This window comes from Vanacampus margaritifer, chromosome 6 (genome assembly GCF_051991255.1).
Source record: "Vanacampus margaritifer isolate UIUO_Vmar chromosome 6, RoL_Vmar_1.0, whole genome shotgun sequence".
Lineage (NCBI taxonomy): Eukaryota > Metazoa > Chordata > Actinopteri > Syngnathiformes > Syngnathidae > Vanacampus > Vanacampus margaritifer.
Window position 1 is genome coordinate 19,985,066 of NC_135437.1, and position 21,929 is coordinate 20,006,994.

The 21,929-nt window shown below is 39.9% G+C and overlaps 4 protein-coding genes and 1 long non-coding RNA gene across 7 annotated transcripts; 1 reads left to right on the top strand and 4 right to left on the bottom strand.

Moving 5' to 3' along the window:
* Window positions 1-148: 148 nt before the first annotated feature.
* LOC144053184 (uncharacterized) lies at window positions 149-2,137 on the top strand. The gene is made up of 2 exons (XM_077567319.1): window positions 149-562; window positions 627-2,137. Exons 1-2 carry the CDS (start codon window positions 149-151, stop codon window positions 1,779-1,781), a joined length of 1,569 nt encoding a protein of 522 aa, XP_077423445.1. The 3' UTR covers window positions 1,782-2,137.
* A 3,791-nt stretch (window positions 2,138-5,928) lies between these two features.
* Window positions 5,929-9,737, bottom strand: LOC144054239 (uncharacterized). Of its 2 annotated transcripts, none has more exons than XM_077569482.1 (2): window positions 9,409-9,737; window positions 5,929-8,624 (listed from the first exon to the last, which is right to left on the bottom strand). In XM_077569482.1, the coding sequence occupies exons 1-2, from the start codon at window positions 9,476-9,478 to the stop codon at window positions 6,730-6,732; spliced, it is 1,965 nt and encodes a 654-aa protein (XP_077425608.1). In that variant the 5' UTR covers window positions 9,479-9,737; the 3' UTR covers window positions 5,929-6,729. The 2 variants fall into 2 exon arrangements, with proteins under 2 accessions (XP_077425608.1, XP_077425607.1); XM_077569481.1 differs by having other exon boundaries at window positions 9,355-9,737.
* Window positions 9,738-10,998: 1,261 nt separating this feature from the next.
* On the bottom strand, window positions 10,999-12,535 carry LOC144053973 (E3 ubiquitin-protein ligase rnf213-alpha-like). 2 transcript variants are annotated; one of them, XM_077568949.1, is made up of 5 exons: window positions 12,352-12,535; window positions 11,951-12,138; window positions 11,776-11,884; window positions 11,655-11,699; window positions 10,999-11,536 (listed from the first exon to the last, which is right to left on the bottom strand). In XM_077568949.1, the coding sequence occupies exons 1-5, from the start codon at window positions 12,364-12,366 to the stop codon at window positions 11,396-11,398; spliced, it is 498 nt and encodes a 165-aa protein (XP_077425075.1). In that variant the 5' UTR covers window positions 12,367-12,535; the 3' UTR covers window positions 10,999-11,395. The 2 variants fall into 2 exon arrangements, with proteins under 2 accessions (XP_077425075.1, XP_077425074.1); XM_077568948.1 differs by lacking the exon at window positions 12,352-12,535 and having other exon boundaries at window positions 11,951-12,206.
* Window positions 12,536-13,914: 1,379 nt separating this feature from the next.
* On the bottom strand, window positions 13,915-14,530 carry LOC144053185 (H/ACA ribonucleoprotein complex subunit 3-like). Its single transcript, XM_077567320.1, is given in 2 exon segments — window positions 13,915-14,417; window positions 14,522-14,530. Coding segments are annotated over 2 exon segments (150 nt in total). The 3' UTR covers window positions 13,915-14,276.
* A 1,803-nt stretch (window positions 14,531-16,333) lies between these two features.
* LOC144054223 (uncharacterized) lies at window positions 16,334-20,727 on the bottom strand. The gene is made up of 2 exons (XR_013294629.1): window positions 20,613-20,727; window positions 16,334-19,560 (listed from the first exon to the last, which is right to left on the bottom strand). It is a non-coding gene; the product is annotated as an uncharacterized LOC144054223 (long non-coding RNA).
* Between the last annotated feature and the right edge of the window lie 1,202 nt (window positions 20,728-21,929).

A 21,929-nucleotide genomic window follows, 5' to 3' on the forward strand; every position in this document is an offset into this window, starting at 1 on the left:
TGACTTTATAAATATTAAAAACGACTAATTACTACATATAATGGACGACATTGTTGATCAAGACTCCGGCTGGTTTGATTTGCATAAACTTCCGGTCCATATTCTGAACTCTTCGCTGAGCGAACAGATAAAGGCTGCAACGCTCGTGATGATTGAAGCGCTCCCACCACGCCAGAGAACACAGCAGGAGCTGAGGAGCAAACGTGAGACGGAGGTTGCCGATCTCAAGAAGATTGTGGAGGACGAGGCCAAGGCCCACGAGCAGCTGATGGCCGACATGAGACAGAAACACAACCAGGCCTTTGACGAGCTTAATGAACAGCTGGAGCAGGTCAAGCGGAACAAGATGTCTGTGGAGAAATCAAAACAGGCCCTAGAGAGCGAATGGAACGAGGTGCAAATCGAGCTCAAGACCCTGACGCAAGGCAAATCCGATTCAGAGCACCGTCGCAAGAAAGCAGAGTCCCAAGTTCAGGAGCTTCAGGACAAATTTGGAGACAGCGAACGGCAGAGGCAGGAGATGGCGGACAAGATGGCCAAAATGCAGTCTGAGCTGGACAATGTCAACAGCCTTCTGGCTGAAGCCGAGGGCAAAACCATCAAATTCAGCAAAGACCTTTCTTCAGTGGAGTCTCAGCTTCAGGATGCACAGGAACTGCTCCAAGAGGAGACTCGTCAGAAACTCAACATCTCCACTCGCTTGCGGCAGCAGGAGGATGAGCAGAACAACCTGCGCGAGATGCTGGATGAAGAGGAGGAGGGCAAGAGAAACGTGGAGAAGCAGGTCTGCTACGTTTCAGGCACAGCTGGCCGACATGAAGAAGAAGTTGGATCAGGAGACGGCCAACCTGGAGAGCGCGGAGGAGGCTCGCAAGCGCGTCCAACGTGACGCCGACTCGTTGCAGCAGCAGCTGGAAGAGAAGACGGCCGCTTACGACAAATTGGATAAGACCAAAACCCGTTTGCAGCGGGAGCTGGATGACCTCATGGTGGACCAGGACAACCTGAGGCAGGTGGTTTCCAACCTGGACAGGAAACAGAAGAAGTTCGACCAGATGCTGGCTGAGGAGAAGACCATCTCCAGCCAGTATGCCGAGGAGCGCGACCGGGCCGAAGCAGACGCCAGGGAGAAGGACACGCGGGCGCTAACGCTAGCCCGTGAGCTGGAGGCCTTGGAGGCAGATGCCCTGCACTACCAGGAGGATCTTGCCACAGCCGAGAGACTCAAAAGACAAACGCAGGCAGAGAGAGACGAGCAGGATGAGATTAACTACGGCAATGCTAAAAATGCTCTGCTGACTGAAGAGAAGAGGAGGCTGGAGGCTCGCATAGCCCAGTTGGAGGAAGATTTGGAGGAGGAGCTACTCAACACCGAGATGATCAACGAGCATCTGAAGAGAACCACACTGCAGATGGAGCAGCTGACCACGGAGCTTGGCGCCGAGCACAGCAGCGTCCAGCGACTGGAGGGCGCTCGTTCCCAGCTGGATTGCCAAAACAAGGAGCTGAAGCTGAAGCTGAAGCTGCAGGAGCTTGAAAGCACCATCAAGTCAAAGTACAAGTCCACCATCGCCTCCCTGGAGGCCAAAATCGCTCAAATGGAGGAGCAGCTCGACATTGAGTCAAAGGAGCATCAACAAGCATCCCGGCTGGTCAGGAGGACTGAGAAGAAGCTGAAGGAGGTCGCTGAAAGAAGATTCATTGGAGTGCCTTTTCCATGGGCAAAGATGGGCACAGTTGATTCGCCTGGAAAAGCTGATCAAGTGTCAATCTGCTGGTGAAAGGGGGAAATCACTCAATGGTGATTTGAATCACATGCCCCTTTTCATCAATTCACAAGGATAGAGTCACACTGGGAATGAAGTCCCGTGACCTTTCCTGCGATCTCTGGCAGTCAGCCAGGTTCAGAAAGAGGCTGACAAACGCCTCTTTTTAAAAAATTGACCAACTGTCGAACACACTTTTCATTCAACAAAGACCTTCATCAGGAGATGGCTTCGAGGGACGGACACATCTGCTATTGCGTCGTGACACTTAACCACATCACATAGTGTTATGCCTCACATTTATTATGCCCCTTCCACTGAATTTTTTAATGAATCAATGAATTCTGACTGCTAAGCCCCTCTATCTTTCTCTCTCTCTCTCTCTCTCTCACCTGCTATTCTTTTTTCTAAACTCCACACATAAACATTGCTTCATTTTGCGACGATCAAGATCCGCACTGGACTTTCTCTCTAGACTATTGTGGGATTAAATGTCCGGTTTTTGAACTTATAGAAGTTCAATGGTAGGACTGAAGACATTTAACATTTTCAATTTGATGTTTTACTGTTTTTGAATTTACTTATAGGCATATCAATGTGATATAATCATGAGTGTTTAAAAGAATACAGTGGGATGGTGATTTTGTGAACTTTATTTGATCTTTGTACCCTCAAATGCTGTTGGAGGGGCAATGTGCATGATGTTGTCAGAGTCTCTTGTCACTTAGGGACTGAAGGTCTGGGGTCAGATTTTGATTACTTCTGTTCCCCCAATCAAGAAGGGGAACTGTATAAAGATGTCTGTTTACCATCAACCTTACACCTTTGTTCAATCTAGGAGATGACATGTCTGCCCTTTGTTCAATCAAGAGCCGGGAGGAGGAACCTTTTATCTTTTGAGTATAAATGAGTCGATGTTCTGTAAATTGTCACACTCTTGGGGGGTCTACGTCGCATTCAGATGTGGATGTCCTAACGGTGTCTTTAGAAGCTTCTAAATAAATTCTTGCAAGAAAACTTCTTCATCAGATCCTGAATACAATTATTTGGACACGCAAAGATTACACTTAATATAGTGTGAAATATTCCTTCAATAGCCAGCTATAATATTGGCTGACCTATACTCACAATGTGTATTTTTTTCTTGAAAAGTCCACCAAAATGAACTGAATTCCACATAAGTTGTAAATGTAGGTCAGTGCTTCTGTTCGCGTTTGGTCCAGCAGAAAAGGCTTTGAAGGCCCTAACAGCACCAAGCAGTGCTTGTTTCCAGTCTGACGTACAGAAGCTTCAACTGACACATTTTCTTCTGTTTTGGGAAATGACAAATGACAGTGTTATTGTTTTGGAAAGCCTTCACTTTGAGACGTTTTAAACTGCCCTTTCATATAAAGCCAAAAAGACATGCTTTTTTTTCATCCTGTTTCTGTTAAAAAATAATGTAACGTAAGAGCGACACGCTCACAAGAAGACTTTATTATCTCAGTGGTTTGTTGTATTAGTTGAAGTCTCGTTATCTAATAGAAAGCAACTGGACATCTTTTTACATGTTTTTCACGCTGCGTTGTCATCCACTGAGGTTGAAGACGTAACAACACTATTTAAAAAAAGTAAGAAGTACAAATCACAGATATCCATTCTCAAAAGTTGGAAGCAGAGGTAAAACGTCATCTGAAAAACAGTCAACTAAAAAAAAAAACACACACACAAAACATATTTGAGTATAGTTTTCAAGGTGTGCTGTCTCTCGTCTCATTCAATGTCAATCCCATCCTGCGCTCTCTTCCATCAGACACCAGACAGAAAAGCAGCCATCCATGATCTATTGACCTTTTGCAGGTGACGTCACAGCCCTCATGGGAACGTCCCCTCGGGGACGCTGGACGCCAAAAGAGCTACTTGCTTGTATTGTAACCATTGAATCTCGTACAGCGTAAAGTCCTTTATCTCATCGATTATCTTATAAATCGGTCATATCTTGCTGTGCGGTCGGTTGTACAGACAGACAAAGGAGCAAAGCAAATGTTGCTTTTTATCGCATAGCTACTAATGAAGACAAAAGACGTCGATTGATAGCAGCAATCAACAGGGAGGACTGGCAGCCCACAAAGTATTCACTGATTTGCAGCGATCATTTTTCTTGCAAGGTCAGTAGATAAATGTTGTAATTAGTAGATAAATATTCATCCATTTTACTAGTAAACGTACACTCTAACAAAGATTGTAACAGAGGTGTCGAATTGCGTGTTTCAAATCACATTAACGAGCCAGTTAGCGTCCGCTCCAACTGCACGAACACACAGCTCTGGAGCCGGAGTCATATTCATGAAATGACTGCATCAAACAAGTTTTACCTTTACATTACGAGGTATATTGTTTCCCGGTGTGAGCGTAGCATCTCGTCCCAAAGACTCAGCCAGCGACAAGCTTTTGAATCAGCCCCGAGACGGCATTGACTACAAAATGATATCGGTCGTGCGATGTGACTTCGGCTGCGATTTGATTAACTTGGTAAAAACAGTAAGGGGCTGTTTTCAAACTAGCGATCTTGAAGACATTTAACATTTTCAATTTATATTTTTACTGTTTTTGAATTTACTTATAAGTATATAGGTGCCATATAACAGTGTGTATTTTAATGAATAACACTGATAATGATTGTGTGAAATATATTGGACTTTTTACTCCCTTTCCAGCTCTTGAGATAAGAATGTGTATGTTTTAAAGGTAGTCAAGTTCTCATGCCATTACTCATTATGTCGTAAAAACTGAAGGTCCAAGGTCAAAGCCTGTCTACATAATTTCTTGGAGGCTGGTGGGGAGTAAAGGAATCTAAGAGTTTGTGCAAGTGGGGGTTTTAGGAATGGAATGTTGCAGAACAAAGGATGCTAATTGCAGGGGGAGATGCAGGTCAGAGTAGGTTGTAAACCACATTTGTTTTACACCTGGGTGGAAAAGTACAAAACAGGAGAAGCCACCCAGTGACGCTGCGGATGAAGATCGGCCAATGAAAAGCAAGCTAAAGTTAAACTGCAGAAAACACATAGCCAATAGAATAATGTCAGGATGCCTTTGTTTCTGTGTCATTTAAATATTGTGTAGTATAACTATTCACTGGGGCAACTCGGATGAGACTACGTTGGCTGCTTGAGACAGAGACGTATAGAATTGTATTGATAGGGACCCGGGACCCCAGCTGTTATGTATTAGATTTGAGTGTTAGGGATAAATCCACTCGTGTGTGAAAATGCCGGCTTCCTGATACCTTTCTATTGCAGAACGAGCATGCTATTGTTGGATGGGTGATAGTTTGGTAAGGTCACAAATTGGAGTCAGATTATTAACTTAAGTTTATATTAATATAGAAATAAATTCCAACAGGAGTTTAGATAATCTTATCAGTATCATCATGTCTGCTTATTAAGAACACTACTTCTTTGTCAAGCCTAAGGGCGGGAGTATTCTTTTTTCAAGTAAAAAGCAACTGTATGTTTTCATATTCGTCACACACTTAAAGACTTGAGGCTTAAACATCACCTTCGAATGTAAGCCATTCTCCTGTGTCTTTAAGAGCTCTTAAATAAACTCCTTAAGGGAACTTTTTCATACGATCTCAATTCTGCAATTTATTTGAACACGCAAAAGATTACACTTAATAAAGTAATCAAATAATGCCTTCAATCTCCAACTTAAGTAAATATCGCACTCTATGAGTCCCGACTAAATGTGCAACTTCGACTGACAGGCGAACTTCGGTTGAAGTAATAGATTCCATGGCTCTATGTGCAATCATAACTTTTAATTTGTAAAATAGCAGTCGCTAAATCACTAAGTCGCTCCGGGTCACGTCCACTTCCATTCAACAATCATTTCCTTCCACAGTCACGTGATCACGTGACGTCATAGGACACGCACTGACCTGCCGCCTCTTGCCTACCATGGTAACAATTTAAATGGCTAATGGAAACCTATTAAGTCCCACTCCCAATCTCATCAATATCAAGCTTTGAAAACAAATTTAGCTATTTTCCTGCAAATAATAATAATAATAAAATCCCTTCATAAGTAAGTGGAGTAAGCACATTCACTGACACTAGATTTCAAGAATATTAAATTTGGGATCGTAAAACAAGACAGAAAGGGGCAAATGAAGCTTTGCTAATAATGGCAAAACAGTTTATTGATAGATGTAGATTTATTAAATGCAGACCTTTGTTTTTGATTTATTGTAAGAAAATGGAATTGAAAATTTGAAAGTCGTGAGTGTGAGCACGTCGTTGAGATAAAGGCATGCGAAGAGCAGTACTTTATTCAGGATCATAATCAGGTACACTTTTTCATCTCACCACAATGAATCAAAGTTTCTCCCGAATTGTCAACACTTGTCCACACAATACAAATAGAGCACAAAAATGGAGATCATTTAAAACCACTGTCATTGTAATTACCTTTCATGCATATTAAACATAGAAAATGTATTATAAAAAAATATATAAGGCACAGTGTAGAGCTGTCAGAATTAATCAATCGATAACTACTGTAATAATCGACTAATTGTTTGGAGCCATTTTTTTCTTCAACGCCACCTTTTTTTTCTTTTTAAATCACTCTACGAATATGAAGTATGAAATAAACACCAATAATAAACAATAATCAGGGAAAATCCTTTTGTAATACAGTGTTATGCAAAATTCCAATGAATCTGATTAATCTATTCTAAAACTATTTGATAGTGACAGCACAGCACAGCGCTAATGAACGGACATTTACAAGTAAACATGTCAGATTATAGCCGTCAGATAGTTTTCATCTGCAGCTCCTTGTCAGGTTGATGGAACATTTTAAATATGAATTTAAATGACAAAATATGGTAAGTCAAGAGTAAGACACACAACACAAGTACACGGATCATTGGAAATTTATGCACCATTTTAAATGTAAATTCATAAATGAGATCATATCTTCATTCATCGCTGCTATTCTCACCAGCACACTCGTGCCTCTCAGCTTCAGCCTTACTTGGGAATCTTTGACAACAAAGTGAGCAGGTAAAAGGCTTCTCGCCAGTGTGGGTTCTTGTGTGTATTTTTAAGTTTTCCTTGCGAGCAAAATTTTGACCACAAACTGAACAGGCAAAAGGCTTCTCGCCAGTGTGGATTCTTGTGTGTCTTTTTAAGCTTAGCTTGTGAGCAAAAGTTTGACCACAAACTGAGCAGGCAAAAGGCTTCTCGCCAGTGTGGGTTCTTGTGTGTATTTTTAAGTTTTCCTTGCGAGCAAAATTTTGACCACAAACTGAGCAGGCAAAAGACTTCTCGCCAGTGTGGGTTCTTGTGTGTATTTTTAATTTTTCCTTGCGAGCAAAAGTTTGACCACAAACTGAGCAGGCAAAAGGCTTCTCTCCGGTGTGGGTTCTCGTGTGTATTTTTAAGTCTCTCTTTTGAGCAAAAGTTTGACCACAAACTGAGCAGGCAAAAGGCTTCTCTCCAGTGTGGATTCTTGTGTGTATTTTTAAGTTTCCCTTCTTAGCAAAAGTTTGACCACAAACTGAGCAGGCAAAAGGCTTCTCTCCGGTGTGGATTCTTGTGTGGATTTTTAAGTGTCCCTTGTGAGCAAAAATTTGACCACAAACTGAGCAGGCAAAAGGCTTCTCTCCAGTGTGGGTTCTCATGTGTATTTTTAAGCTTTCCTTGCGAGCAAATTTTTGACCACAAACTGAGCAGGCAAAAGGCTTCTCTCCGGTGTGGATTCTTGTGTGGATTTTTAAGTTTCCCTTCTCAGCAAAATTTTGACCACAAACTGAGCAGGCAAAAGGCTTCTCGCCAGCGTGGGTTCTCGTGTGTATTTTTAAGTCTCCCCTTTGAGCAAAATTTTGACCACAAACTGAGCAGGCAAAAGGCTTCTCTCCAGTGTGGATTCTTGTGTGGATTTTTAAGTTTCCCTTCTCAGCAAAATTTTGACCACAAACTGAGCAGGCAAAAGGCTTCTCGCCAGTGTGGGTTCTCGTGTGTATTTTTAAGCTTCCCTTGTGAGCAAAAATTTGACCACAAACTGAGCAGGCAAAAGGCTTCTCTCCAGTGTGGGTTCTCATGTGTATTTTTAAGTTTTCCTTGCGAGCAAAATTTTGACCACAAACTGAGCAGGCAAAAGGCTTCTCTCCAGTGTGGATTCTTGTGTGGATTTTTAAGTTTCCCTTCTCAGCAAAATTTTGACCACAAACTGAGCAGGCAAAAGGCTTCTCTCCAGTGTGGGTTCTTGTGTGTATTTTTAACCTTCCCTTGTGAGCAAAAGTTTGACCACAAACTGAGCAGGCAAAAGGCTTCTCTCCAGTGTGGATTCTTGTGTGGATTTTTAAGTTTCCCTTCTCAGCAAAAACAGTGTGGCCAATCAAATGGGTTCTCAAATGACACTTGTAGCCAAAAGTTTTCCCACACTGAGAACATTTCCAACGTTTGCTGTCAGTGTGACATGTCACATCACCGTCAAACTGTTCATAGTCACTAGTGTGAAGAGAGTGTGACGCGTCTTCACCGTCTGACATTGGAGGTAACCGATTGTCTGCTTGGTCCTCATCATCTTCTGTTGTTGTTTGTTGTCTTGAGCTGCTGCTTGGAAGCTCCGCCCCTTTGTTCTCTTCATATTGACATTCATCTTCAGTCTTCAAATGGACAGCAGTCACGGGCAACTCTGTGAAATGCTCCTCCTCTTTAATGTATGGCGGCAGCCGCTCCTCTTTTTTTATGTTGGGAGGCTGTGGCTGCTCCTCTTCTTTAACTTGAAGAGGCTGCAAGTCCTCCTCCTCTTTCACACCAGGGAACTCTGGCTCCCTCCGCTCAGGACAACGATATTTTTCACTGACGTCTGCGGGACACAAGATACACATGGTTTCGTAAAGTCAATTTATTGTGATGTTATGTATTTTATATTTAAGATTATCACATGGGCCAAATCCGTGAAAGAATAACAAATCTGGCGAATATTACGTATTGTCTCAGTCTTCATTTTGTTCCAGAAATCACTTAGCATAACTTTGTAACCCTGATTGTTCCGGATATAATAAAACAATTTTTATATACAAACATTAGGGATGAAAACACCAACCACTGTGTGGACTCCAGTAGTCCCAGGAGAGGAGCTACAATACATAATTTACATTAAAAAAAATCTAATAAACAAAATAGCTTTAGTAGCTACTCAAACGGCTTGTATTTACGTGTAATAAGAATTTTAAGCAATTACATCATTACAAGAGCTCAAGCCGTTAAAATTACGGCTCTGGGTGATCTAATTAGTCGTTTTGAAATTCTGATAACATAGTATTAAAGCAAGGAGCGACTCCTGTTCTTTTTCAGTGGATTAAAGATTTAGGCTTAGAGTTTTACATCACATCAACAGTGCGCTCCGCTAAAGTCTCCCCGCACCGGAAGGTTGGGTGCACTCGTACGTCGAATGCGGAACTGATTTGTGCATATAGTCCATGGCGACTGAGGAAAAACTGTAATTGTACGTAACAACGTGCCCGGATGAAGATTCCTTTCAAAAATAAATACGGACATATTGTTGAAAAGTATGAATTAAACAAGTGACAAACCCGCTCTATTCAACACAACTCGAGGCTGCTTGTAAACAGCGTCCAGTAGTTGACGTTGTCGCTGGTTCTCCTCTTGTGCTCCACAAAGCTCCTCTTCGTACCTGACTTTCGTTCTTGCGCACATTTCCACACGAAGTCACGACACTTTACGCACACATTTGACCGCCGTATCCTTTTTGGCGGCTAGCAAGCTAAGCTAAGCTAGGCTAACGAGCACTGTCTGATACGATTTAATCAGACACGAAATGTAGCAATTATGTTTGACTTCAATAAAGAAGTGACGGCGGCACAGTGTCGATGTTTAAGTCCGTTCAGTACGAATTCAGGATGAATTATGTAAATAAACGTGTGCGGCTATGTGAATGCAGCCTGGAATGGACTAATACTTTCTGTCACCGTCACGTGAACTCTACGGCAACCACATTTGAACAAATCTCATGTAACGAAATACATTATTTAAAAATAAAATAACACGTTTAATTCTATATTCATATAGAGAGTAAAATTAAATAAATCTTCAAACTCCATTTGGACGATTAAGAAACATGTTTAGTTCCTGTATATCCTCAAGAAATATGAATAAAGCCAATAGCGTTATTTTTCAGTTTTTATGGCGGAATAAAACGCATTATATTAAAAGAACCCAGCTAGTTAAGGAATATGACAAGGATGGTGTGAAAGCTCCATAATTTGAATCGATGATTGGTATATTTAGAGTGAATTGGATTAAGTCTTGTTTGTCACAGCCCAATTCTACAGTCCCTGACAAAAGTCTTGTCGCTTATCCATTTTGTGGAAACACCAGCTTGTAACCTGACTTTTAATTAACCCATTCGTTTTGGAAATGGCTCATATAAAAGCTAAAACCCTCCCAAATGATGTTTAATATACAAAAATAAATTTGCTTCACTGAAGAAATTTTGATCATTTAATGAACACAGAAAGGTCAGATTTTGGCAAGACAAAAGTTTTGTCGCCTACAAAAAGTCATGTGAAAATGGAACAAATAATTGACTTCAAATACAAAATAAAGTTACATAACACCAGAGAATGAAGTAGTGGTGCTGTGAGATCCATATCTAATATCTTGTATGACTTCCATGAGCTTGAAGGACTGAATCCTTGCGGTTCGGCAATGATTCATACAAGTAATCAGGAATAGCAAAGAAAGCAGTCTTACATGCCTCCCAGAGTTCATCAAGATTTTTTGGTTTGGTCTTCCATGCTTCCTCTTTCATTCTACCCCAGACATGCTCAATGATGTTCACATCATCAAAAAGATGTGTATTAGAGACGGCCATTATGAATGATTGGTCTGTTTACAATAGGCCTACTTGAGGAATTCATGCACAGTAATTGGATTTTGGATTAATCATGTGTTGAACCAAGTTCAAGGTCAACACAGGCGCTGGCAAGTAAGTCTAAACTAGTGTGTAGCCCGATGAGAAACATGGCTCCTCCGGGCTCCATATTGCATTGGCATGAGAAATAGAAGTTGAAAGCATTCAGATAGCTGTACTGTATATCCTACTGTGGTTGACAGTTCCGTTTAGTGCAAATATTTTATTCTTTTGTTCCCCCAAACTGAATGTGATCTCAATGTCATCTGAACCTTTCATTGAATTCTGTGGTGTTGTGTTTGTCAATACTGCTAACAAAAACAAACACAAAACACTATCTGAAGATGTATAAAGTAATATTTAGTTCAATCAAGTGTTCATTTTCATGCATGTGTACAGTATAGCGTGGTTACCGCATTTAACAGAGTATGTTGTACTATTTGAGGAAATATGATCGTGGATCTAGAGTGCCTTGTTGTTAGCTGTGAGTGTGCATTCAAACATGGCAGTGTTGTCACAACATTTTTCCTGTGGTGTGTTATATTTTAGAACTTATTTTCATTTCACTGGGGCTTTAAATTGTAACTCATGTTGTGAAGTCAAATTAATTCATTGGTCTTTAAAATAAAAATAAAAAATCCACTTTCACCAACCGTAAGTCCTCAGAGGGAACAGCAGGGGTAAAGTCATCAACGGCCTGCTTACAGTGGGGACAGACATACATCTGACAGGGGACCAAGCACTTTTGGATGCATGCGGCACAGAAGATGTGCTTGCAGGGCAGACAGACGGGATCTTGTGGGTCTCCTCGACACAGTAAGCACCACGGGACAGAACGAAAGCTGGACAGAAAAATAATTGACAATTGAAGAGACTGATTATGAGCAATCATTGCTAAAATGTACTTGAAGATTCCTTCGAGAGCTTCATTTTTGCAGGTCTTCAGCAGGCGATCATCACCTCAAACGGCTGCTGACTTTTCAGATCAGAATTGTTTTCTAGAGCCTGAGAAAGAAAAGTTAATTCCTTTTTTTATGGTGCCTGATGTCATCTGTTTATCAGGCACAAAACCCTCACCAACCTGGTTCAGAAGTCGCCCGTGTTTCAGAACTAAAGATGTTATTTCCCTCTGGCAGGTTTCAAAGTGCTCCATAAACAAGGACAGTGAAAATATCCGATTCCACCTAGCTCTGAGAAGTAGGAGTAAAAAAAAGGTGTTTTTGTTCAAAAGCTCCTTTCGTTAAATGTTGACTTACCGGACAACGCAGGCAATCGTCTTGCTCCTGTCTTGGTAACCTCTCACACTGTCCTCCGAGCAGATCAGCTCAATCGGAAACTTGAGTTTGTTTACACGTCTGACCCATGCTTGTCTTTGGGCATCCGTCTCCAGGACTCTGGGCTCCGGGTACTCCAGGCAAGCCAAAGCAGCATACACATCAAGCACCTTGAAGACAGTGCAATCAATGCAAACGTTGCACATTGATGAAACACCATTTGCAAACCCAGCTACATGCAAATTTTTCCATAAAATGCAACTAAGAGTACTTGTTGAAAAAGGCACCTTTACTGCATGCTTGTATTTTTTTACGCTGTTGGAATTTATTTCTAAATCAACATAAACTCAAGTTAGTAATCTGACTCCAATTTGTGACCTTACCCAACTGCCACTCATCCAACAATATGCGCGCTCGTTCTGCAATAGAAAGGTATCAGGAAGCCGGCATTTTCACACACGAGTGGATTTATTCCTAACACACAGATCTAATACAAGCACCCGGGTCTCGGGTCCCTCTCAATACAGCTCTGTACGCCTCTGTTGCCAACAGCAGACGTACTCTACATCCGAGTTGCCCAGCAATGAGTTATACTACACAATATGCAAATGGGACAGCATCAAAGGCATCCTGGCATTATTCTATTGGCTATGTGTATACTGCAGTTAACTTTAGCTTGCTCTCATTGGTCTTTCTTCCCCTGCAGAATCGTTTGCTTGCTCCTCCTGGTTGTAGTTTCCTCACAGTATTTTCCCACCAGCTGCCTCTGTGTTATCACCTCTGGATCCTCTCCGCGACTGGCACCGTTTGTTCTGAAACATTCCATTCTCGCACACCCTTGCCTCCCACATACACAGGATGCAATGAACTACTTCAAGCTCAAACTCTTATGTTCCTTCAACGCTTTCACCAACACCTTAAAATGTGGCCCTAATGTCCAGCTCCTGAACATTGGACTCCGCCAACGCCAAGGCAGTTTGTCACCAATTCTGTTCAGATTTTTTACAGACAGACATTCTAGGGGCAGCCAATGCGTTGAAGAGGTCCGGTTTAGTGGTAGAGGCCACTAGTGAAGCAGTTGGAATGAGAATTAGTTATAAAAGGATGGGGGCCCCTCATTGGGTCGAGAATAGAAGCTTCCCCAAGTGGAAGGGGAACAAGTATCATGGGCTCACGAGTTTGGTAGACTGGGCTGGAGATTGACAGTAAAGTGAAGACTGAGCTGAGCTGAGATGCAAAGCTCTTGATTTACCGGTCAACTACACCCCCACCTCACCTAAGGTCATGAACAGCGGCTCACGACTCAAGGAACAAGATCGTGGACACAAGTGGCTAATATGAGTTTCCTCTGGCCTCTATCTAGAGATAAGGTGCTCGACAAAGGTTAGAAAACACTGAATGGAATTTATTGAATGAATTAAAAGGGACAATGCACATTAATCAACAAGTCCAGCAAATTTAAATTGCGGATGTAAAAGACAGCCTAAAATTAGTCATTAGAATCACAAATCAATTTCCAACAAAATACAATAATATTACACAAGTACATTTTCTGTACAGTTGATAGTGCTTACTAATCTCTCTTATTCAATGAGTCTAGAAATTAATGTGATAAACCTTTTACTACACACAGCAAAAAAATACAAAAATCACCAGCTCATCATCTCCATTGCTGAAATCAGGACTCCTTAAGAGGTCAGCGGTCACCTGCGGTTCAAAGCAGACCATTCTGGAGAGGTTCTGCAGTCGGTTCTTGGACTTGTGGTAGGCAGCATGGACCCATTTTTCAGCTTTCCCTTTCTTCAGATTTGAGTCAAACGTCTTTTAATCCATCCTCAGTGCCGCTCTTTTAGTTTTACTGTGTTAACATGAGTGTTTATGTGACTATTGCTGCTGTGACAATTTAGGTTCCCATCAAGGAATGTCAAAAAAAATTAAAAATAAAATCCAATAAAGTACTGTATTTATTCATCTATAACATTAACCATGTTTGAACACAGGCTCCCTTTACACAGCCAAGGCAAATAACTCATTTTGACAATAACGAGCACATATTTGTTGCAGCATGTGTTTGTTCCAATTGTTCTCATCTCTGTATGTTTACTGGACACCTTCAACACAAAATTAGATGTACTTCAAAAAATGGAACAAAAAAGAATCATAGCAAAAAGGCAATGCAATGTGAGTATCATACAACACACTTTAAAGAGTGGAATTCGGGACAAGTCCTGGCGTGTTAAGATCTAAAATGTTTCCTTCTCTTTTATGCATTCCAGACATCCCTCCTCATATGTGGGTGTGATTAAATTCACAGAACAGGTCAAGGCTGTTGGGTGAGCAGAAGTCCGAAGCGTTTCTTCAGGGTCACCCGGTGTCGAGAGAACTTGTCATCTGGGGAGAAGCGGGCTGGATGGGCCGAGCTGGTCGTCCGCCCGTTAGGCCCCACTTTCTGTCAATAGGGAGCAAAACAAGATGGGTTAATTACTATTAAAAACACACACACGCAGAATGAACTTTGGATTTCACTTAACCACAAACATAACATACAAATACTGGAAGCATTGCTTGCAGCCAAGGTAAATACTACAGAATGCAAAATAGTTGGTGGTAATTAATCAAAACAATTTAGTGAAACAAATATTGGAATTTTAACTTTAAAAGGTTACTTATAATGGTAACAGACTTACAAAGAGGCCACATTTGACACAGGCCAGACAACATTATGACCCCTTGCTCAAGACTGTATATCATCCAATTCACGAGGCGTATGTAACATAGTATGTATGTTTTTGCTTTTAATTTCGTTTAGCATAATGGTCATCATTGTGGTTGTTGTTTGCAGAACTGTAGTGCTGTAACACATCAGACTAAAATACATTCTTTTGACTCCCATGTGATTGCGGGAACTAAAATAATGTATTGGACACAGCTCTCATTTTAAAAATGAAAACAAAAAAATTATTGCACTGTTTGTTCCTTAAATTATTTTTACTGAAATCTATTTTATTTCTGTACTTTGTTCTTTTACAACAGAGTTACCTTGTGGAAGTGTAACCATGCGTGATTGGTAACACCGCCTCCCAGTGGATATCACGTAAATTACATATTTTTCTTTTTAAATCGCAAAACAACAATGAAAATCCATTATGACTTTGGAGCCATGCTTTCTTCAAAAGAAACAAATCAAAGAGTGTGAACAAATAAGTTGGAGAAAAAAAATCTTTCTAATGATTATGACAAAGATAGCAATAAGCCCATTATTTATTGCAAAAATGCATGAGTACAAATATGTGCTTCCCTTTATTACCATGAATCACTTCTGATTTGTCTTTGAATATCCATCCATCCATCCATTTTCTTGGCCGCTTTTCCTCACAAGGGTCGCGGGGTGCTGGAGCCTATACCAGCTGGCTTCGGGCAGTAGGCGGGGTACACCCTGAACTGGTTGCCAGCCAATCGCAGGGCACACAGAGACGAACAACCACACTCACAATCACACCTAGGGACAATTTGAAGTGTTCAATTATCCTGCCATGCATGTCTTTGGAATGTGGGAGGAAACCAGAGTACCCGGTGAAAACCCACGCAAGCACGGGGAGAACATGCAAACTCCACCCAGGTAGGCCGAAGCCTGGACTCGATCTCACATCCTCTGCACTGGGAGGCGGACGTGCTAACCAGTCAGCCACCGTGCTGCCATTTAGAAATGTGTCACTTAAAAAAAAAAAAATCATAATTAGTCTGCTTTTATGGACTAGAGATGTTGGCGATAAAATTTTGGCCCATTTTAAGCTAAAGCGTGTCTCAAAATAATTTGTCGCTTCTCAAAATAGTTGTGGATTTCACGCTTGAAATGAATCGCTTGCATGTCGGACGCTAAATAACGGAAGGCAAAAAGTAAGAGGCAGGCAACAGCTTTTATTGAGTGCTTGCTGGTGACATCACAGTGACGTCATTGAGGAGGCGGGGCCTGGGCTTGGTTGGTCCAGCTACATGGTTTTAATAATATGATCAACAAGAGTAGGAAAACAAGACAACAACAAAAAAGTAGGAAATGAAATAGCATCCAACCTCTTAAAAATTATTCCCCTGTACACTATTTACAGGCACACGCACACATAACTACAGTACAGCTCACACTGGGAGGAGGAACGCGGCAGCGGCGGCGTGTCAAGTTTGTAGTCCTGATGGCGCTTGACAGTGTCTCTTCTTCCTGTTGTTTTGGGTACTGAAGAAGGTATATTAAAAATCCATACTTTTGCGTGTCCAATAAATCAAATTATGGGATAAGAAATGAACAGAGTTCCTGCGCAGGATGATTTATTCCGGAGATCTCCGTTACATCATTGAATCAAACTCCAACAGTTTCAGATCAATAATGCCACTCCTCTTTCGAAGAGCCCACACTTTATTACAATCAAATCGCAAGAACAGTGTCTCCAACACCGCCCCTCATGAATAAGTAAATGTCTTATATAATGGAAAAATACAGGTTGGAAAACAGAGTTCTCAGCACACAGATACAGCTGTGTTCGTCTCTAGTCAAAATATACTTTCAAGGCACTTCTCAGTACTTTCTCCCATAACAAAATCTCAAAAACAAGTTGAACTCAACAGCTCCTAATGTAACATAGTTATATGAGTGTGCGCTCTCTCTCACGAACAGAAATGTGTTTTCGCACAGAGAAGGAACTTCTAGACCAAACAATGGGTCCCACCTTAAGGTCAAATTATACTGAGTTCAAAACTACTTTACCTACTTCACATCTATAAAACATTTCCACATGGTTAATATAAAGAATTAAAATGTTAATAATGTATAACAATGGTTAATATATGAAATAAAGTATTAAAAATGTTAATAATGTATAACAGTCCGCCCTTTGGGCTTTCTCAAACAAAGCCCAATAACTAAACATTTAAACATTTTTACACAAAGATTCCAGCAGGATCTGCATCGGATGTTGCAGCAGGCAGGACTGAGGAAGCAACAGACTCCATCATCATATAAGAAGACTTATTTCGTACGTCCTGTTTTTCAATCGCGGCCGAAATAATTCTTTCGCAAAGTGAACGTATACAGGGTATACAACAATATCCGCATATTGTTAACAGAGCCATAAATACAGCAACAGATATCAAAATTGTGGAAATTAAGGTTTTGTAGCGGCCAAATACAGTCATCCAATTATCCCATATTGAAGTATCTATACCAGAGTGTTCATTCATCTTTCTATTGAGTGTCCGGAGTCCTTCAATTGCAATAGTTAAACTTCCATCCGGTGCAGTATTATTAGGAATGAAGGTACAACATTGATCTGCAAACATTGAGCAAACTCCTCCCTTTTCTGCCAATAACATATCTAGTGCAATTCGGTTTTGAAAAGCCATCAAAGATGTGGCAGCCAATTGGCCATGTACAACCTCAAAACCAGATTGAGTCCAATTTCCTAGTCTTTGTACATTGTAATGCACATAATTAATTCTGTCTACGTTTTTGTTAATGGTGCACCACCAACAAATTAGGGATTCAAATCCCGAAGTTATTTGATTAGTCAATTTGTACTCATTTGGCACACCTCTTGGTACTCCAATTGCATCAATGTAGGTGGGGACATTTTGCTGTTGCCAAGAAGATCGTTTGATTCTCTGAAAAGGAGGAGAAGTTTGTGGTTCCCAAGTGTCAATCATTTGTAAAAGGTTATCAACCGAGGTGGGGAAAAGTTGTACTGGCAGAAGGAGGGTAATGAGAGCGCAATATCCTTTCCCATTCCAAGGCAACTTGTCAAATATTTGATTATTTCCACACCACCACCAAATGTCAGCTCTTGATTGAGGCTTGAACTTTTGACCCACATTTATTATTGTAGTGCAGTGTGAAATGTGATTTAGTTCTCCCAATTGTTCTCCGGTACCTGTCATTTTAATACATGAAAAATTACCATCTGCAATTTCATTTGAAAATATTGGTTTGGTTGTCTGCCAATTCACGAGTGGAAACACCTTGTCCCATTGAGAGCATTTGGTATTTGGGACAGTTTTATTCATAATTTCCATTATACATTGTTTCTCGATTTTAGCCGGGATTACTCGCAATAAAGGTCGTGGTCCCACACATACCACACAATCCTTACCAGAGGCGTGTCCTGCCTTGTTCGCCAGCAGTAGCCAGTTGTTGCTGCCTTTGGACACTCCTGTTGTAACACGAAACCATTCAATTACACCATCAATCGGTACACTTGCAGCTTTTACCCCATTCTCCCTCGAGTATTTAGTCATTTTTGGTTGGTCTAGCTTACTCATAGTTATTTACACAGATTAGAATGGGAAAACGTGGGTCAGCTCCACAGGACCACGCCCATAACAGTAATCCAAAACAGGAGGTTATATAGAGTTACATTAGCCGGTCGTATATTCCCGTCGGGAATGGAAAAGGTCAATTCAAGTTGACCTCCCATTTTACGCAGTGTTATCCTTTTAGAAAAGAAGACAGCCTCCTTGCTCTTTCCTGGTGGCCAATATTGTCCACTCTGGGTGGTTATAAAAGTGCCCCAATCTAGTTGCGCAACATTCCCTGTCAAATACCACCAATATTTCACCCATATTCCTTCAATGATGTAATGGGAATTTTGACAGAAGTGTAGGCCGACTGCCATTGGGCAGTGGAGCAGTTTTCCTTTTATCACATTTGTATATGATGGCACAGTCATTGTGGCAACAGGTGGCGCCAGGAACCTCCCCTCTCCATCAGGTATTGGCAGGATGTTTTGTGATGATGGCTGCATCACGCCCCTCTGATGGTGGTAGCAGTTGAAGTTTCTTTGTGGGTGGGGGGGTTTTAAAGAGGTCTGTGTTCCGCCAGTTGACTTTGTTCTGAAATAATGGCCCCTGACCAATAATCCTCACTCGACTGAAAACATTAAAATCTGCCCCAACAGTATTTAGGTTATAACATGTCAGTAAATATTAAAAACAAAAACTTCCTTTATTAAAAAATTCAAAAAATTTTGAGAAAGGGGAAGAAAATATATATATTTTTTAAAATAAAAAATAAAAAATAATTAAAACAATGAAAGTTTACAATTTTAAATAATTGCTAATTATATGTCAATATTTGTTATGGTTTACAATATTTAATTTAATATGTTTTGCATACCTTCATAAATAATACTTAGGATAAGATAGGACAGATATACTCTAACAATTTACAAATATAGTTAATTAATAAGTGTGTAGTTTTCAATTAATGTTTTCTCAATGGAGGCCGCAGCCCGTAAAGTCAGCCTTTGGTCAAACGTCAAAGCAGGAATGATTTTTAATTACATAGCACCTCAAATTATGTCAAAAATGTGATTCTTCCAGATAGCTTCCCCAGTCTGTTTGTAATGAGACTTCAAATGTCGAATTCAAAGGTTAAATATATTCAGGAGAGATTAAAATTATTTTCTATTTATAAACATGGGAGAGAAAAAAAATAAAAAAAATAAAAAAACTCTTTTTAAATTATAATTAACACATTACTTCATCCCCAGGACCGGAATATGGCACTTTGGTGGGACCCCAATTGTCCTTAATGGGTGTGTGTCCTGATTCTGAAAAGATATTTAAAATTTATTAAACAATGTTTTCGCGCACAAACAAAATTATAAGGAAAAAACAATCATCCATATAAAGAATTATTCCACATTAATTGCCATCCAAGTTATTCGTTTTTAGTTAAAGTTATTTATGTTCTATAAGCATAAGATATGCATCTAAATTTTATAATATCTTAAAACTATACCTCTCTATGTTATTTGTGTATTAATATTCGTTCGTTTTATATCAAACATAATTTTAAATATGACGTATTTGCACTCGTGAAGCCAGTTTAAGTATTCAACATTAGTGCTTAAGAAATTTATATAAGGGGCTTATAAAATCAGTTACGGCAACAATTTATATAATGTCGTTCAATTATTTAACGCAGACAATTGCGGGTTTTAGCGTTAGAAGTTTTATTAGTAATTTTACCGTCTAATTAATTTATCCCGTTTAGCGCTTATTAAACGGCTTCATTTGTTTTATTACGTAAATTCAAAATCATACGAGCTGTTTGTATGAAACAATCGAAAGTCAATATTACAGCATTAATCATCATTTAATACACTTTTCTTAAAGTTACGTCCGGGATATTCCTCTATATTAAAATACATATAACTAATACTTTTCTAATCCGCGGTCGGCGTTTACGGAAATACAAAGTTAAACTACCACCCCCAAAACCATCGAACAAATGCCATATCTTATTAGAATAAACTAACCTTTTCCACAATATAATCAAGTCCCGTCGTTCAATATTAATTACATTTTAAATCATTATTTAAACGGTATGTTTAATCCGGAAACTTTAATTCCGACTAGCGGAGGTGATATCAGGTCAAATCATTTAGTCTTATATCATTATTTAAAGTTATATAAATGGTTATAACTTCACAAAAATACCTAAAGCTAGTATTCTAGCATTATTCATCATCATCTTATCCAAAAATACACGAATATGTGTCGTTTTTATTCCACTCGTAAAAGTGTTCTATATCTCGTTTTTTACGTCGAACGCCCGCGGCGCAAGCATCAACGTCCCCCATCAATAAAATTAACTTACTGTATTTTATAACGGCGCCATAAGATTTATTCCACCGCAATCGTGCACCCAGTCGTGCAATTATTTTATTTCTCGCCTTATATTTCATAACGATTCTCCGCTGACACCAGCGCATGCGCACACAACTCCCTGTCGCGTCGTGACGCGGCATCCGGTTGCAACCATTTTTGTAGTTCTCAAACAGTGTTTTCTTTCTATTAATTATTGCCCGTATTTTATAGCTTATTATATTATATTATATTATATTATATTATATTATATTGTAGCTAAGTCGTATTAATATTTCTAAATACAGTGACGTCTCACTTATAACAAAATTAGTCACCAAAATATTTCATCGCGGTCCCTTTAAGATTTTACCGTGCTTCACTGACAGACGGCATACAAACAAACATAAACGGACAGACAAGATATGTCGCTTTTGTGCGACATACCAAAACATATAAAATCCGGATAACTGTGCTTTCCTCAGCTAAACAGTCTTGTCTAAGAATTTTAATAACCGAATATTCCAAGACCTAGCGACCGATCTTAAGGCGTTCCAAATATTCTTATGTCGGTCTGACTTCCACAAGTTGAGCAAATATATCTTGTCTAAGAATATCAATAACCAATTATTCAAAAGACCTAGCGATTGATCTTAAAGCGGCATATTAAGTCCGTTTTATGTCAATCTGACTTCCATAAATTGAGCAAATATCTTGTCACGATTACATAACAGCAGCCGTACTCTCTGCTGCGTCTATCCGCTGACTTTATTTTATTCAAGGATCATTTCTAATTACCCAAGAATCTATCGCTTGTAAAAACAAAATGCTTTTCTTGTAAAGACAAAAATGCTTTTCAAGCTGACTTCCCCTCAACTTCAATACATATATGGACCAAACCAATTATCCAAATATCTAACGCTTATAAAAACAAAAATGCTTTTTAAGCTGACTTCCTCTCAACTTCAACACATATATATGGATTTCAAACCACTTATCCAAACAACTTCAACACATATATATGGATTTCAAACCAATTATCCAAATATCTAACGCTTATAAAAACAAAATGCTTTTTAAGCTGACTTCCCCATGCAATTGCACTCAATTCAACGTGACAGCATCTTCATAAATATTGCTCGTCACCACATGTGTATTTTTCAAATACCGTAGGAAAATCCACAATCATGGACTCCATACAACCAAACAATTTAAACTTATACCTCTGTTCACACAAATCCCACCTTCGATTTAGTTATTTACAAAACGTATGGCGGCCGGAGCGGTCCCAAACAGAAAGAATTCCTTAAACGTGGATAAGTACTCCACT